At 43.7% G+C, this 16,441-nt stretch overlaps 1 protein-coding gene across 1 annotated transcript in view; it reads left to right on the forward strand.

The window, feature by feature from the left end:
• Positions 1-16,441, forward strand: part of LARGE1 (LARGE xylosyl- and glucuronyltransferase 1) — a 697,253-nt gene that overhangs the window by 311,651 nt on the left and 369,161 nt on the right. Inside the window, exon 5 of the mRNA XM_003905455.5 lies at positions 2,562-2,685. Coding sequence (XP_003905504.1) covers positions 2,562-2,685 — 124 coding nt within the window. The remainder of the gene's footprint in view (positions 1-2,561; positions 2,686-16,441) is intronic.

Raw genomic sequence — 16,441 nt, forward strand, 5'->3', positions numbered from 1 at the left:
CTTATTAAACTCTTCCTCTCTTCTAGGCACTGAGCTATAGATCATGGATCTGTCCATTTGAACACATCTGATGTGATCCTTGACCTTGCTGAGCTCCCGGGGGGTTGTAGACAAGTAGACAGGCAACCACTACATAAGGACGAGTAGGTGGGTACATATGGCTGGGATAACAGTTAGGACCCCTGACCTAGACGTGGGGAGTCAGGAAAGGATTCTAGGAGCAAATGATGGTGGCCCTAAAGCGTACTAAGAGATAACCAAGTACTGAACATGGAGGTGCAGGGTGGGCAAGACTGTAAGCTCCATGACAACGGGGACAATGCGGGTGTGTCTGACTCACCACTGTGGCCCCCAGCATCCGGCTCATCCCCTGACAAATGGGGTGTTCCCAGTAAGGATTTATTGAGTGAGCAACTGCAGGACAGTTCCCTGCAGAGCAAGCTAAACATGATAAGGCCCAGGGTGGAGAGAGAGCATGGGGTAGGGGGTGGGAAACTGAGAGAGAGTCTGTATGTCTGGAACATAGGACAGGGCTGGGGAGTGACCAAGCTGACAGCTGAAAGCTAAAAGGCCAGTCATCCTGCCCCCAGCACCTCCCTGAGGTCTAGTCTGTTTGTTTTTTTGTTTTTTTTTTTTTATTTATTTATTTATTATTTCTTTATTTTGAGACGGAATCTTGCTTTGTCACCCGGGCTGGAGTGCAGTGGCACAATGTCGGCTCACTGCAATCTCCACTTCCCAGGTTCAAGCAGTTTTCCTGCCTCAGCCTCCCAGGTAGCTGGGACTACAGGCAAGTGCCACCATGCCTGGCTAAATTTTTGTATTTTTAGTAGAGACGGGGTTTCACTGTGTTAGCCAGAATGGTCTTGATCTCCTGACCTCATTATCCGCTCACCTTGGCCTCCCAAAGTATTGGGATTACAGGCGTGAGCCACCACGCCCGGTCTGGACTGTTTCAATTAAACTTTCATTGCATTCTCATGTCCATCCTTCTCTGCTCCAACCGTGGAGCCCTGCTAAGCCCCTCCTCCCCCGGCCCCCACTCCTAATACACCCTGGGCCCAGCCTTTGTCTCCTGTTGCTCACCTCAGATTGCATCCCCTCTGCCTTCTCTTCTTGTCAAAGTCCTGCATTTCCCTTTAGGGCACAGCTTCCCTCTCCTCTTACAGGTCCTTCTGACCCCGTCAGAATTGGCTGCTGCTTTACTCCCATGGAACGTTGTGTTCTTTTGTAGTCCTTATCACATTCCGCGCCGTGCTTATATTTAACTGCGCTCATCTGTCTCTGAGCAGTATGAGCTCTTTGAGGTCAGCAGGCCGGGTCATTCTCATCTTTGTATTTCCCACAGTGCTCTATTGCTAGTCGGTACTCATGCCATGAATGAGTTACGCTGTAACTCATGGCATTACGCTGTATGTCATTATTTGTAGTAGCGCAATAGTATTTATGCTAGTAGGTCTTGACTGACGTACTGCTTTGTGTCTAGCCGGTTCCTCATTAGGGCACATCTGCTATTGATTATTATCCCATGTTTATTTTTGATGTGCCATAGTTTGCACTTCTTATCGTATTTAATCAACACAGCAGCCTCATGAGAAGGTCTTTCTCCACATTTTCCAGAATGTAGAAATAGCAGTGCAAAGGGGTAAGTGACATGCTCAAGATTCCCACTCATAAATTTCAGACCTGGGTTTGGAACCCTTTTTCCATTTATCTCTGGAAGTTTTGCCCTTGCGTAATGCTCTTTGATATTTTGGGTGCTGCCTCAGTAAAAGCAGCATTAGACATCTCAGCTCCTAACTGAAAGTGTTCAGGGCATAATGAGGTTGTTTGCCACCAGAATCTGATTTTATTACCAAAAGTATTAAAGTAACCACTTTGTTAGCGCAAAATCCACTTTGGTCTGAGTTCTGGCCACCAAGGCTTTCTGTAGAGGCTGGAGGCCATTGGCCTGGTGTACAATCTGAAAGTGGTCTGTTTTGGGATAAGTGAAAGCTATAGAAATATTGAAAGTGAGGACAAGCTGATACTGGGTGATGGGGGCTCCGGATGACTCCATCTTAAAGCCTTGTTTTCTTTTGGAGAGGAACACGCAGAAGACTGAACTTACACCGTGCTGTGAGAGAAGTCTCTTGCCAGCCGCCTGCAGCCAGTCTAAAAAACTTACCCTATGTTGATGTGTTTCTGCGTTAAGGCTGATAAGTCCAGGTGGCAGATATAAAGGTTGACCAAATTGTTAACACATGCTCTACTTACGACTTTCAGAAAAAAATGAATATCCTCATAACAGGTATGGCATTTGGCCTGAATTGGGTGTCAGTAGTGATTGGCGGTTGGTTGTCACTTCTCTGAATCACGGAGGTTGGGTGAGATGCCTTCTCTCCTTTTCAGCTCCTGCAGCCTCACCAGTGAGTACCGGTTTTGTAACATGCCAGATTTACTCTCACAATTGCCTTTAGAAACGAGCCCCGCCATAGGAACTGTGAAGAGTGTGTTTTTGCAGCTGTAATTCAAAGAGCCTTACATCTCTTCCTGACCCTTCCTTCTCACACTCCCCACAGACGGAACCCTCTGCACTTCCACCTTATTGCCGACTCCATTGCGGAGCAGATCCTGGCCACGCTCTTCCAGACCTGGATGGTGCCCGCCGTGCGTGTGGACTTCTACAATGCAGACGAGCTCAAGGTATGGGCAGAAGGGGAGGCACCTCCATGATCTCCTCTAGCTGGAAGCGTTACTGCTTGTGGTTTAGTAGACTGTAGCAATGCCAGAAATCTCAGCTCCTAACTGAAAGTGCCTACAGCGTAATGAGGTTGTTTGCCACCAGAATCTGATTTTATTATCAAAAGTATTAAAGTAACCACTTTGTGTGCACAGAATCCACTTTGGTCTGAGTTTTGACCACCAAGTCTTTCTGGAGACGCTGGAGGCCATTGGCCTGGTATAGAATCTGAAAGTGGTCTATGGTCGCTGTCATCTAGAGAGTTCTATTACCCAGTGAAGTAAATGCTAAACTCAGACCCCCATGGGCTGGAGTTTAAATCTGCATATTGTCACTTACTGGTCAAAAGACACAAAGTAAACCACGCACCTCTGCTGGACCTGTTTTCTCATCAGTAGAAAAGGTGGATGAAATACCAAACTCATGGGGATAATTAAGAGACTCAAATGTGAGAATATATTTCAATGTGCTTTAAAAAGACACCATTGAATAAATATTAAAGGTTATGCCAGGCTGGAGGGATTTCAACCAAATGAAACCTTTTTGGTCATCTCATTCCCTTACAGTTTTTTTGTGGTACCGTTTCGCTTGCATCATGTTGAGACCCACAGCCCGATTAAGAAGTCCTGAATATTCTGGCTCTTGATTCTACTTCCGGTCTTGTCGCTAGCATTCCTGTAAACCTTTACTATTCCTTTAACTCTAAGTAGCAGAGCACACTTCTGGTTCCCTTGGCCCCCTCTTCTGTGTTTGAGTCTTTGCTTATTCTGTTCCTTCCATCTGATATGCCCTTCCCACCTATCTTGCCACAACTCCTGTTCATCCTTCAGGACTCAGCTGCAGTGCCAACTCCTCTTAAGAAACACCTGACTTTCCCAGGAAAGAGGAAGACATTTTTTGTTCACTTCTCTGTCTACTGGACCCTTCTCAATGGGATAGGAGGAGAGGAGCCGCATCTTATTCTTTTCTGTATTTCCGGTGCGTAGTAGGTACCTGCTAATGCTTGTGGATTTCACAAATTGCTGTGATTAGAGGAACATGTGACTTTGCAGAAATACACTGATGCTCTGTCTCCGATCACCTTAGGAAGGACTTAACACCTAAGCATGGGGCTGACTCTGGCAAATTGCTTGTTCCAAACCTCAGAAAGCCATTATCTTTTCATTTTAGAGCCATAACATTTTTAAAAGATCACTGACATGCCAGCCAGAGTTTCCGATGTTCACATATTTCAGGCTCTGAGGTTGATGGAGATGTTCGGAATTTAGCATTTGGGGATTGTCGTGGTAATTGGCGTGCCATTCCAATCTATTCTGAGCTAAAATTGATTAACACTCTTAAAAAGGGAAAAACAAAATTTAGCAAATTGCTGCGCTAATTAAGGTGAAAGCAAACCACTCTGTCTCCCAGGGTCTTAGCGCCAACACCATGGGGAAAAGCAGCCTGGAAGGAGGAGCGGCAGCTGGTTCCCAAGGATGCCTCTGCCACTGCGTTCACCATTTGCCTTTCTTTCGGTCGGAGTCCAGTGCCGCGTCCCCTGTGAGCCCGTGCAGGGAAGACACCGAAGTGGGCTGGGCGTAATGGCTCACGCCTGTAATCCCAGCACTTTAGGAGGCTGCGGTCGGGAAGATCGCTTGAGCCCAAGAGTTTGAGACCAGCCGGGGCAACACTGTGAGACCCCCCCACCTCTACAAAAAATTTTTTAAATTATCCAAGTATGATGGCACACGCCTGTAGTCAGTCGAAGCTGCTCTGGAGGCTAAGGCAGGTGCTCTGGAGGCACTTGAGCCCAGGAGTTTGAGACCAGCCTGGGAAACATAGTGAGGTACCTGCCCCTACAAAAAACTAGCTGGATGTGATGACTGCACTTGTAGTCCCAGCTACTCTGGAGGCTGAAAAAGGAAGATCACTTGAGCCCAGGAGTTCAAGACTGCAGTGAACTATGATCGAACCACTGTATGCCAGCCTGGGTGATAGAGCTGGCAAGCCGTACAATTGTAGTGGTATGTGGTGTGATGTGGTATGATCATAGCGGTAAGATCATGGGTAAATGAATGTATCTTTTTTTTTCTCTAAAAAAAAAGAGGAAAAAAGGAAAAGAAAATACAAAGTGATTGGGAAAAAAACTAATTTCAAATCCTGGTTTACTGTTGAAGAATTCTCTAACTGGTTTTGAACCTTGCTTCTCTCAGCTCTCAGATGGCTTGGGACTGAGTCAGCCACAAAGGAAGGGATGAAATAAGATGGCGCAGTGTACACAACATGGCAGGTTCTTAAAAATGCTTCATTCCACTTGCAGCCAAGGCCAGAATGACTTAAAATGCCCTTGGGTGGTGTGGCCTGTTGTGAAATCCATCAACAGCTAAGAATTGGAAGGAGTAAGGTACTATGGACTGGAATTCCCTCCTGGAAGCTCCTTCCGTGAGGTCTCGGATTTAAGGCGAGAAGGGGAGGAAACACGGATGCTCTGACTCTGTCATGCCTACTTTAATCCAGGGAGACCAGCTGTCTATTATTTTACATGCTGGCTTTTTTTTTTTTTTAATACATCTGAAATGAATCCTTCATAGCTCAAAATATGATAATTTAGAAAATAATAATTTAGATAATTTAGAAAATACGATAATTTAGAAAATCTGATATGTTCAAAAGAATATTGTCTCTAGAGTCCTGTCCTCTAACCCCATCTCTACTATTGAAGACTTCACTGAAGCTTCCTGACACCTGCTTTTTGTTCCCCTACCAGTTAACCACCTATCTCTCTCACATTCCTGAGTCCCCTGAGAGCGTTGTCAGAATCCAGTACAACAGTGAGGATGAAAGCATTTATAAAAAGTAATTTTTTCATAATAATAATAGGATTCATGGCAAAGCCAGGATGAAAACCCAGACCTGACTCCATGATCTATTAGATGTATTATAATGCATCTGTCTATGTATTAGTTTATACGTAACCCAGATCAACAACCCCAAAGCCATGATCTGCCTACTCCACCATCCTGACAACTCCCTCTGCAGTGGCATCGCCATCTGCTTAGTTGCTGATCTGGAACTGAGAGCTCATCTTTGTCCCTTTCTCTTGCCCCGGGTCTAACCACATCACACCCTAGGGTGGCTCCACCACCCGCTGCACCTACCTAGTCCATGCTTTGTGATCTTTCCCCAGCACAATGGCAAGTGTTTTTTCAGACTAGTCTCTTCCCTCCACTGCTCACCTCTCCTCCCCCGTATCTTTTCTCTCATTAGCAAAAGTCAGCTTTCCAAAAACAAGTGCAGTCATGCCACTCTTTTCCTCTGGGTAAAACCTTCCCTGGTTTCCTACTGCTGTGAGATAGAGGCCACAGTGTGTGTTTGTTTGTTTGTTTGTTTGTTTGTTTTTTGCAGATGGAGTCTCACTGTGTTGCCCAGGCTGGAGTGCAGTGGCATGATCTCAGCTCACTGAAACCTCCACCTCCTGAGTTCAAGTGATTCTCCTGCCTCGGCCTCCTGAGTAGAGTAGCTGGGACCACAGGTGCGCACCACCGGGCCCAGCTAATTTTTATATTTTTAGTAAAGACAGGGTTTCACCAAGTTGGCCAGGTTGGTCTCGAACTCCTGACCTCAAGTGATCCGTGTACCTCAAGTGATCCGCCTTCCTCAGTCTCCCAAAGTGCTGGGATTATGGGCATGAGCCACTGCCCCCGGCTGAGGCCACAGTTTTTTTGTTTTTTTGTGGTTTTTTTAGAGACAGAGTCTCGCTCTGTCGCCCAGGCTGGAGTGCAGTGGCTGGATCTCAGCTCACTGCAAGCTCCGCCTCCTGGGTTCACGCCATTCTCCTGCCTCAGCCTCCTGAGCAGTGGGGACCACAGGCGCCCGCCACTGCGCCTGGCCAATTTTTGTATTTTTTTAGTAGAGACGGGGTTTCACCGTGTTAGCCAGGATAGTCTCGATCTCCTGACCTCGTGATCCGCCCGTCTCGGCCTCCCAAAGTGCTGGGATTACAGGCGTGAGCCACCGCACCCGGCAGAGGCCGCAGTTCTTAACTGAGTCACATCTCTCTGTAGACTCTGGCTCCTGCCTCTTTCTAAGGTGTACTCGCACCACTTGCGTCCTTCCTCACTCTCCAGTCCTGCAGATTCACTTTGCTCCTTCTTTCCCATCAGAGCACCTTTGAACAGGTGATTTCTTCTATTTATTAAACTGTTCCCCAACTTCCTTCCTTTCCCCCATTGCTAATGAATAACAAGTTCTTTTGCTAAAGTTACATGTACTCAGGGAAACTTTCCCTGCCTTTATCATTTCATTGGGGTTGCTTTGTTACATGTTCTGCTGGAATCACATACATTTCTTCAGTAAACTCAACACAGAGGGTATTATTTCATGCTTTTGTGTGATGAGCTAATAAATGTCTGTCTGTCTCCTATACCGTAAGCTCCCAAACCAGCATCACGTCTGTATTTCACCACCTTTGTATCCCAAATGCCTGGTGTAAGGCTTTTAAAGATGTTTGCTAAACCATTTTTCAAAGAAGTTTTATAGATGTGTGCTACAACTTATAAAGATGCTTGCTAAATGACTGGCTTGTAAAGATGTTTATTAAATGACTGATACACGATGAATTTAGAGCTGGATCCCTAAGAATAATAAAACCAGTGGCAAGGAGTTTCTCTATCACTGTCAGGCCCAGGAGTTCACGTTTCTTTATCATGGTGGAGCCCAGGGTCACCACATTCCTAATGCCTATTTGTGTGTGTGCGGGAGGCTTGCGTGGGCAGCCAGCAGTTTGCCCACCAGCCACCCTGAAGTCGCATAGATAAGGCCTCTCCATTTGCACCAGCTCGCCTCCTAGGAGCAGCTCTGGGACCGGTGAGTGAGTGTCTTTCCATGACAGGTACGCTAGGAAGGAAACACATTAAAACACCATCCAGTAGACGACCTCAGGGAGGGAGAAAGAACAGGAGAGAAATGGCCTTGTGCTGTGGTCCGCAGTTGCGTTCAGGAAGCATGTCAGACGGTACCCTCAGCAGACGCACGTGACGGTCTCTCCGGATACAGCTCCAAGAAATCACTTGGTACAGCTGTTGGAAATGGCATTTCTCAGAAATGCTCCTGTGGGCCCCTTATGATATCTGTTAGTGCTGGAGAATGAAGTCATAGGGAACAGGAAATTTGTGAGAGATCAGTGCATGATTAAAAATGAACTGTGGGAAATTCGCAGTGGACCAGCGCACTTCTCTCTGTAATGACCAATTAGGGAGGGATTTGCAAATAGTGATGGCTCAGCCTGCCTGTCTCTGTGGCCTGTGAAATGCTCATTGGTCTTCCTGATGTGTACATGGCCCATTTGTTTCCGGCCTCCAAGTCCTGGTACCAACAGGCTACCAGGACTGAAGGTACCTCTCCTCTGAACTCCACTCAAACCATGCAGCTCCAGTCTACAGGAGGAGAACTTATTTTTGCGTAGAGCTTTGTCAGTGGTGCATGCTGTCACTCATTTCTCATGACGAACCTGGGGGTTGGAAAGAGAAGTATGATTACCTCCATCTCACAGATAATTCTTAAGTTAAAGTGCGGGGTTGAAGAGCATTTGCTGAAGATTAGGCTGCTAACAAGTGCTGATGCTGATATTCGACTTTTCCCTTCCCCGATGAAATGACATGAGATAGAGGATTGTATAATTCAGTAGGCATGGATGTGCTGGAGATCTTAAGGGAAGTTGAAAGACATGGGCCACAGCCCCTGGGAAATGACTGTTGGTTATGACCGTCGAGTTGCACTTGAATTCAAGATTCCTCTTTTCCATGACTTTGGATCCCATAGGCTGTGGTCTAACATCTATTGCTTAAGAATCACTTAGTCAACCATTGTGGAAGACAGTGTGGTAATTCCTCAAGGATCTAGAACCAGAACTACCATTTAACTCAGCAATCCCATTACTGGGTATATATCCAAAGGATTATAAATCATACTGCTGTAAAGATACATGCACATGTATGTTTACTGCGGCACTATTCACAATAGCAAAGACTTGAAACCGACCCACATGCCCATCAATGGTAGACTGGGTAAAGAAAATGTGGCACATATATACCATGGAATACTATGCAGCCTTTAAAAAGGATAAGTTCATGTCTTTTGCAGGGACATGGATGAAACTGGAAACCATCATTCTCAGCAAACTAACACAAGCACAGAAAACCAAACACCGCATGTTCTCACTCATAAGTGGGAGTTGAACAATGAGAACACATGGACACAGGGAGAAGAACATCACACACCGGGGCCTGTCAGAGGGTTGGGGGTTGGCGGAGGAACAGCATTAGGAGAAGTACCTAATGTAGATGATGTGTTGATGGGTGCAGCAAACCACCATAGCACGTGTATCCCCATATAACAAAACTGTATGTTCTGCACATGTATCCCAGAACTTTAAGTATAATAATAATAAAAAAATCATTTACTTCATTTCTCATGTTTTACCTGGTTCTCTCATGGTCTGTTTCTCACAACACCTCTATGGACTAAGTCCTGTTATTATTTCCATTGTATATACAAAGGAACTGAGGCATGGGGAGTTAACTAACTCCAAATCATGTAGCTGGTACATGGCAGAGCCAGGGTGAATATCCAGAACTGTCTGACTCCAGAATCTGTGCCCTTTATCCTGTGCCCTATTTCCCTCTCTGTGGCTTATTTCAGCTAAGTTACTGTTATTGTGTCTAGACAAGGACTCTCTGAGCTTTTGCAAGGGGCGTTCCTTCTCTGGCTGTTACTGAAGAACCAGTACATTAAGCATGGCCCCTGCGTGGAAGGCCTGCTGGGAATGGTACTTCCTGTAGGGGATAAAAGGGAGCCCTTCTAAGGATGCTGCTGAGAATAGGGATAGCCCTGTCACTTCCATCCAAGGATCCTGTTCTAAACTAACAGTCATGACTCTAGACAGTTGGCTTTAAATTAGGAAAACATTTCTTACCAGTTTTCAGACAAGGCCCTACATGTCTACCAGCCTTTGATCTTGCCCCAGCTGGCCCAGAAAGTCACCCCCATGCCATCACTGGGGTGCGCATGATCCCGAGCTCAGGAAGGGAAGCGGCAGGGCAGTGGCTGTTTCATGATTCACCTGTCCAGCTGGGAACCCTAATTTATCTCCTTTTCTCTTAGACTCGATGCCCGCTTGTTACCAACATCAGAAAGATGATGAAGTGAGATTCAGGACTGTGGTTGCAGAAAATATTGAGGGTGGACTCTAAAAATTGGCCTCCTACTCATCCTTAATTGCCTTTGTGCTGGTCTCTATGGAGGATGGCAGAGGTTGTCTTTAGATAACTGTCATCTTTCAGCCCCCCTGCCATCCTTTAGGAGGCAGACTCATTGTTCCTCTCATGTAGGGGGTGGGTAAGCTGCTGCCTACCCTGTCTGTTTCCTGGGAAGCTATGCTTCCTGAATACTGGACATTTTCTTCTGGGAGAGACTGAAGAGAACATGAAATCATAGGATTCTAGCATGGGAAGGAGGCTTAATACTTACAGTTTGTTGTTGTTGATGATGAATTAGGCAAAGAAGGGCAACTGAATTGCCCAACAAGATACCACATATGTTTCTTTCTAATATATACCTTTTCCCAGAATGGGATCTGGGTTTTCTGGCTGCTGAGCCTGGTTTATAATTCAATGGGGACCATACTTAACAATGGTTGAACTTCAGGTGCTGTGACCAAATGCTCTCATGAGGCTGGAGCAGTTCCAGTGAAGCTGGGCCTGCAGAGGAAAGACAGAAGATGTAGATATGTCTCATGAAAGGGCATTATCTTCTCTGGGATACCCTGTAGAAACATGAGAAATGAAGTAAGGTGTGTGTGGCCTTCTGAATCCCCCAGATGACTAATAATGTGTTAATACCCAGAGCAATGGACAGAGGCGAATAAATAGCCTATCAAAATGGTTATTTCTGGCTCTCCCTTACTGGTGAAGATTAAATGCAGTTAAATGAGGACTCGTAATGGAAAGCAGTGCTTGGCACATAATAGGCACTCAAGAAATCCTGCTTTCTTCTTTTTGTTCCTAATGTGGCTGCCTTTCATAGATTTAAAGATGACTGTAATTAACTTCTTAAATCTTTTCTTTTCTAAGCCCACCATGTCAACCCTTCCTCTTCTCCTCCAACAATGACTGCCGACCTCTCAGAGGGTCTACATTATGGCTTATTTTTCTAGAATAGTTGATGGATTTATGCTCTTGTTCCTTCTTTCCTTTGTGGTCCTGTGTTATTCGGCAGGGTGACAGAGGTTAAATGTTGTGCGCAGGTCTGGAAAAATTACCACTTTCCCATTTTCTTTATTGTTTTATTGGTTCTTGGATTATCTGTGTGGTTTCTGAATGTGAAGCCTGGTTCCGTAAGGTCAGCAGTGTACCTCTGGCCTCTGTCATGGGCTTTTCTCTCTCACACAATGAGGGCAAGATTACAGAATGGACATGGAAAAGCATAAAGCACTTGAAAGCATACCTTTGTGTATTTATAAGACTGATGTTTGACTGTGAAATACTGGACATGGAAAATTTTAGACAATGAACGCAAACTCTAATCTGCATTAGAAAATAATCTTTTTATGTCATTTGTTCAATTCACTTTTTACACAGGCAGATTTTTCTTTATTTAACAGTCTTCTAATGAATGGGTCTTGTCCCCTTTTGAGAAGCATAGAATCTTAATTAGAAAGAAATTTGGCAGTCATCTAGCATAACCTCCCACTTTCTTCTATAATATTCTATAGAATTGGTCATTAATCTTCTGCTTTTGAATACTTCCAGAGATAAGAGATCATTACCTCCCAAAGGACCCTGTTCCATATTTGGAAACTCTATTAGAAATATTCGCCTTAGGCTTTAGCGAAGTCTTCATCTTTTTTATTCTCCTCATTGGTCCACCTGAGCATTAGTGAAGCTCAAGTGCAAGCCTGTGTACCATTTGTCTGTTCCCTCTTCTGCCTTCTCTACTGGACAGAGGGAACCTAGAGGACAAGGTCTGTAACATTTATGTTCATGCCCAGCCTTTGGACAAAATCTGACCAATCCCGGCCTCCAACAAATGCCTGGCTTCTATGTGTTGAGCTACACAGTGTGGGTCAACCAGTTGTTTGAAGACCTGACACATTTACTGAGTCCTGTCTTCTCAGTAATCACTACTCCATTTCTTCAACTGTCCCCGAAATGACAGTACATGGAGCCTAGTTGGCAGTTGACCCTTAAACATGTCTTCTGATCAGCTTGCACAATAAACGCCTTCCAGGTTGCTGACTTGCTTAAATGTGCTCCCCACTGTGTCTCCATCCCATAGATAGAGACATTCTCCGTGGTTCTGCAGATCACAGCACTTGGTCTAGATCCGCATATGTGACATGCCCCACCTAGAGCTGCGATTGGTCTGAGCTCAGAGTCTTAAACTCATTTAAAAGCAGTGAAGTGTCCCAACTCACCTTTTTTCTCATCCTGAGTGTTGTTTCCTTCTCATTCTTATTAATTGTGGTCTTCTCGTTCATACTTCATTCACCTGATAAGGAAATACTTCATCTGTATCAAAACATGTCTTATACCCCATAAATATGTATACCTACTATGTACCCACAAAAAATAAAATTAAAAATTAAAAAAGAGAGAAATGCTTTCATATACCTACTTTCATTGTGTCCTCCCAAGAACTGCATGCTACAGAGAGGACATGTGTTTTATTATGTTTTATTTCTAAGGAATTTGCCAAAACAATTAACCAAATGCTGCTAAGGAGAGCAGCATTTGGATGGCGCGGATGCCAGAATCTCGTTCTTGCGAGCCTTCCCTGCAGTGCTGTTCTCATGCACCACAAATCTTACCTACCAGAAACTTGAGTTAAAAAACAACTTCAGCCGGGCCTGGTGGCTCACGCCTGTAATACCAGCACTTTGGGAGGCTGAGGGGGGCAGACCACCTAAGGTCAGGAGTTCAAGACCAGCCAGGCCAACATGGTGAAACTCTGTCTCTCCTAAAAATGCAAAAATTAGCCGGGCGTGGTGGTGGGTACCTGTAATCCCAGCTACACAGGAGGCCGAGGCAGGAGAATTGCTTGAACCCAGCAGGCAGAGGTTGCAGTGAGCTGAGATTGTGCCATTGCACTCCAGGCTGGGTGACAAGAGCAAAACTCCATCTAAAAAACAAAAACAAAAAACTTCATTGATTCAAGGGTGTGGCTGTAATGATGGAGTTTGGCTCAAAAAAAGAAAGACAGACCAGAGGTGTCTGACAAATAATGAGAAAGCGATGGGCAGGGTAAACTGGAAATTATGATGAAGTTAGGAAATTTTTGCACTGAGCACAGAGTCTTTGTCCAAATGTTATGAAAGGATAAAAGGCTAGATTTGAGGAGTGAGATGTTAGAGATTTGGTATTTTTGATGAGGCCCTTTTTTGGGTTGTTTTTTTTGGCATGTTAGCCTCAGATTGAGTGGCTGAGATGTTGTTGGAAAAAGTTAATGAAAACTATGGACTCTAGATACTGCAAGAGCCAGGGTGCTGGCTGCTTCATCCCTAGGATGATGGAACTCAAGGAAAATGGTCAAGCACTGAAAAGAATTGTATACATGCAGATCAAAAGGAGCCTCTACAATCCAGGTAAAATCAGTGATAAGTTGCCCACATTAGCGTACACCCTAGAAAATTATTTGAATTGCAAGGATTAAAACAAAATCCTTTTAAGAATAATAATTCTCATTAATAAGAGTTGATTATGTGCCAACTTAATATGCTTAACCTGCATAATCTTTTTTTATCCCTACTATTTCCTGGCGAGGAAACTGAAGCTTAGGAAAGAGACTTGTTCAGATTACTCAGCAAATTCATTGTAGAACCAAAACATAAATTTTGGGTAGTCTGACTCTTGAGCAGCACTGTCCAGTGGAAATAAAATGGCAAGTCATCTGTGTGATTTTAAATTTTCCAGTAGTCACACTTTGAAAAGCAAAACAGAACCACTGCAATAAATTTTTATAATAGATCTTATTTAATTTTATTTATCCAAAGTAGTATCATTTCAACCTGTGATCAGTATTTTAAGAATTCCTGAGATATTTTACAGATTGTAAATATTAAGTCTTTGAAAACTGGTATATATCTTGAACATCTCACTTTGGGCACACGTATTTTAAGTGCTGAGTAACACATGTGGTTGTTGATGGCTGTGGACAGGGTATGGAGCTTGGTTTCTCATACTACATGGTAATACCAGGGCAGAGGGCAGAGACAAGCTTATTATCTTGGAAGAATAAAAATCCCGCCTCAGCTTTTGCACTGTGAGAGTAGGTGTCCAGATAAAATGTCTGTAGAGTTTTGAGCAAAATAGACAGAGATCCGAGAATACCAACCAAGTTCTCTCATGTTATAAGGCAACAGAAAAAAAAATGATAGGCTGTGCCGGAACCCAGAAAATATACACCAAAACGCAAGGTGCAGTGGCTCACGCCTGTAATCCCAGCACTTTGGGAGGCTGAGGTGGGTGGATCGCTTGAGCCCAGGAGTTCGAGACCTACCTGAGCAACATGGCGAAACCCCGTCTCTACCAAGAAAATACACAGATTAGCCAGTCTTATAACCTGGTCTCTAAATAAATAGATTTACAAATTTTTTACAAACAGAAAAAATAGATATACATAAGTGTATTATTCTTGAAGAAACTATAGCTTATTTGTAAGCCACCCCAAAAAAGTGATCAAAATGAATATTCAGGAACGAAAAGGTATTGTTATAAAGGGCAGACAGTGTGTACTGAGTTACACATAGAGTGATCTGGAAATAATTGTTTTAAGTCAGTTGCAAGGCTGATTGCAAATGCCAAAAAATATTTGCCCTCAGAACATATGCAGATAATAAGCTGATCACATCCATTTTTAAAACACACTGGAGAGTATGAGTTGGGTTTAAAAGCTGTTAAATATAGGGGATTTTCTGGGGTAACTTAGGTAGTATCTTTTAACTCTTCACTTTGATCATCCTGGGAAAAAGGGTAAGATATTTCTGCAAAGCTCAGACATGACCCCTGATGAAATAAGTAGAATTAGATCTACCTGATTAGTGATGATTATTTCCAATGAAATAAAGCCTAAGTAAAATAGGTAAGAAGCAAAGAAGATGAGACAGAAAAACATAATAAAAAGATGAGAATAAAAAGATGAGAATAAAAAGATGAGAATAAAAACATAATAAAAAGATGAGACAGAAAAACAAAATAAATAATAAACTATTAGATAGCCACATGGGAAAAAATAAATCTTGCTCCTCACTTCATACCACATACAAAAATTAACTTGAAATGAATCTTAACACTTAAGTGTAGGAGCTAAATCTGTAGAACTTACAGAGGAAAACAAAGAAAGTTGTAGTGACTTCAAGTTAGGCAAAGGTTTCCTCCCCTCCCCTCCCCTCCTCTGTCCCCTCCCTTCTCCTCTCCTCTTTCTTTTTTTCCTTTCTTTTCTTTCTTTCTTTCTCTGGGTCTCCCTTTGTCACCCAGGGTGAAGTGCAGTGGCAGAATCAGCTCACTGCAGCCTCAAATTCCTGGGCTCAAGCAATCCTCCCACCTCAGCCTCTAGAGTAGCTGGGACTACAGGCACATGCTATCATCACTCCTGGCTAATTTAAAAAAAAAAAAAAAAAAAAAAAAATTTTTTTTTTTTTTTTTGAAGAGACGGGTCTTGCTATATTGCCCATGTTGATCTTGAACTCCTGGCCCAAGCACTCCTGCTACCTCGGCCCCCCAAAGTGTTGGGGTTACAGGTATGAGCCACCATGCCTGGCAGAGAGATTTCTTAAATAAGACATAAAAAGCACAAACTAAATAAGAAAAAAATTGATAAATTGGACTTCATCTAAGTTGAGGATTTTTGTTTTAGTAAAGACATTAATAAGGATAAGCTACATTAATAAGGATAAGCTACAGACTGAAAGAAAGAATTTGCCAAGCATCTATCTGAGGAATGATTTGTATCTGCGATATATGGAGAGGTCTTATACCAATAAGAAAATAACCCAATTTAGAAATGAGCAACATATTTTAAGAGTCATGTCAGCAGAGGAGAGATGAGGTGGCCAATAAATCCCTGAAAAATGCAAATTAATAATGACATCATTAGTCATCAGGGAAATGCAAATTAAAGACCATCCTGAGATACCACTTCACACCCACTACAATGGCTAAGATTAAAATGACTCACAATACAAAGTGTTGGTGAGAATGTGGAACAGCTGCAACTCTCTGACATCACTGATGGCTGATGGAAGTGAAAAATGGTATACCACTTCCAAAAACAGCTTGGCACCCTCTTTTTTTTTTTTTTTTTTTTTTTTTTTTGAGACGGAGTCTCTCTCCGTTGCCCAGGCTGGAGTGCAGTGGCCCCATCTCGGCTCACTGCAACCTCTGCTTCCCGGGTTCAAGCGATTCTTCTGCCTCAGCCTCCCAAATAGCTGGAATTACAGGCACCCACCACCATGCCCAGCTAATTTCTGTATTTTTTAGTAGAGATGGGGTTTCACCATATTGGCCGGCTGGTCTCAAACTCCTGACCTTATGATCCGCTTGCCTCAGCCTTCCATAAACTTTACTGTGAAATGTTCCTCTTATGTAAGTGCTGGGATTACAGGCGTGAGCGACCATCCCCAGCCTTGGCAGCTTTTTGAAAAGTTAAACATATACTCACAGTATGACCTAGAGGTTCCTGTCCTAG

The sequence above is a fragment of the Papio anubis genome, chromosome 16 (genome assembly GCF_008728515.1).
Source record: "Papio anubis isolate 15944 chromosome 16, Panubis1.0, whole genome shotgun sequence".
NCBI lineage: Eukaryota > Metazoa > Chordata > Mammalia > Primates > Cercopithecidae > Papio > Papio anubis.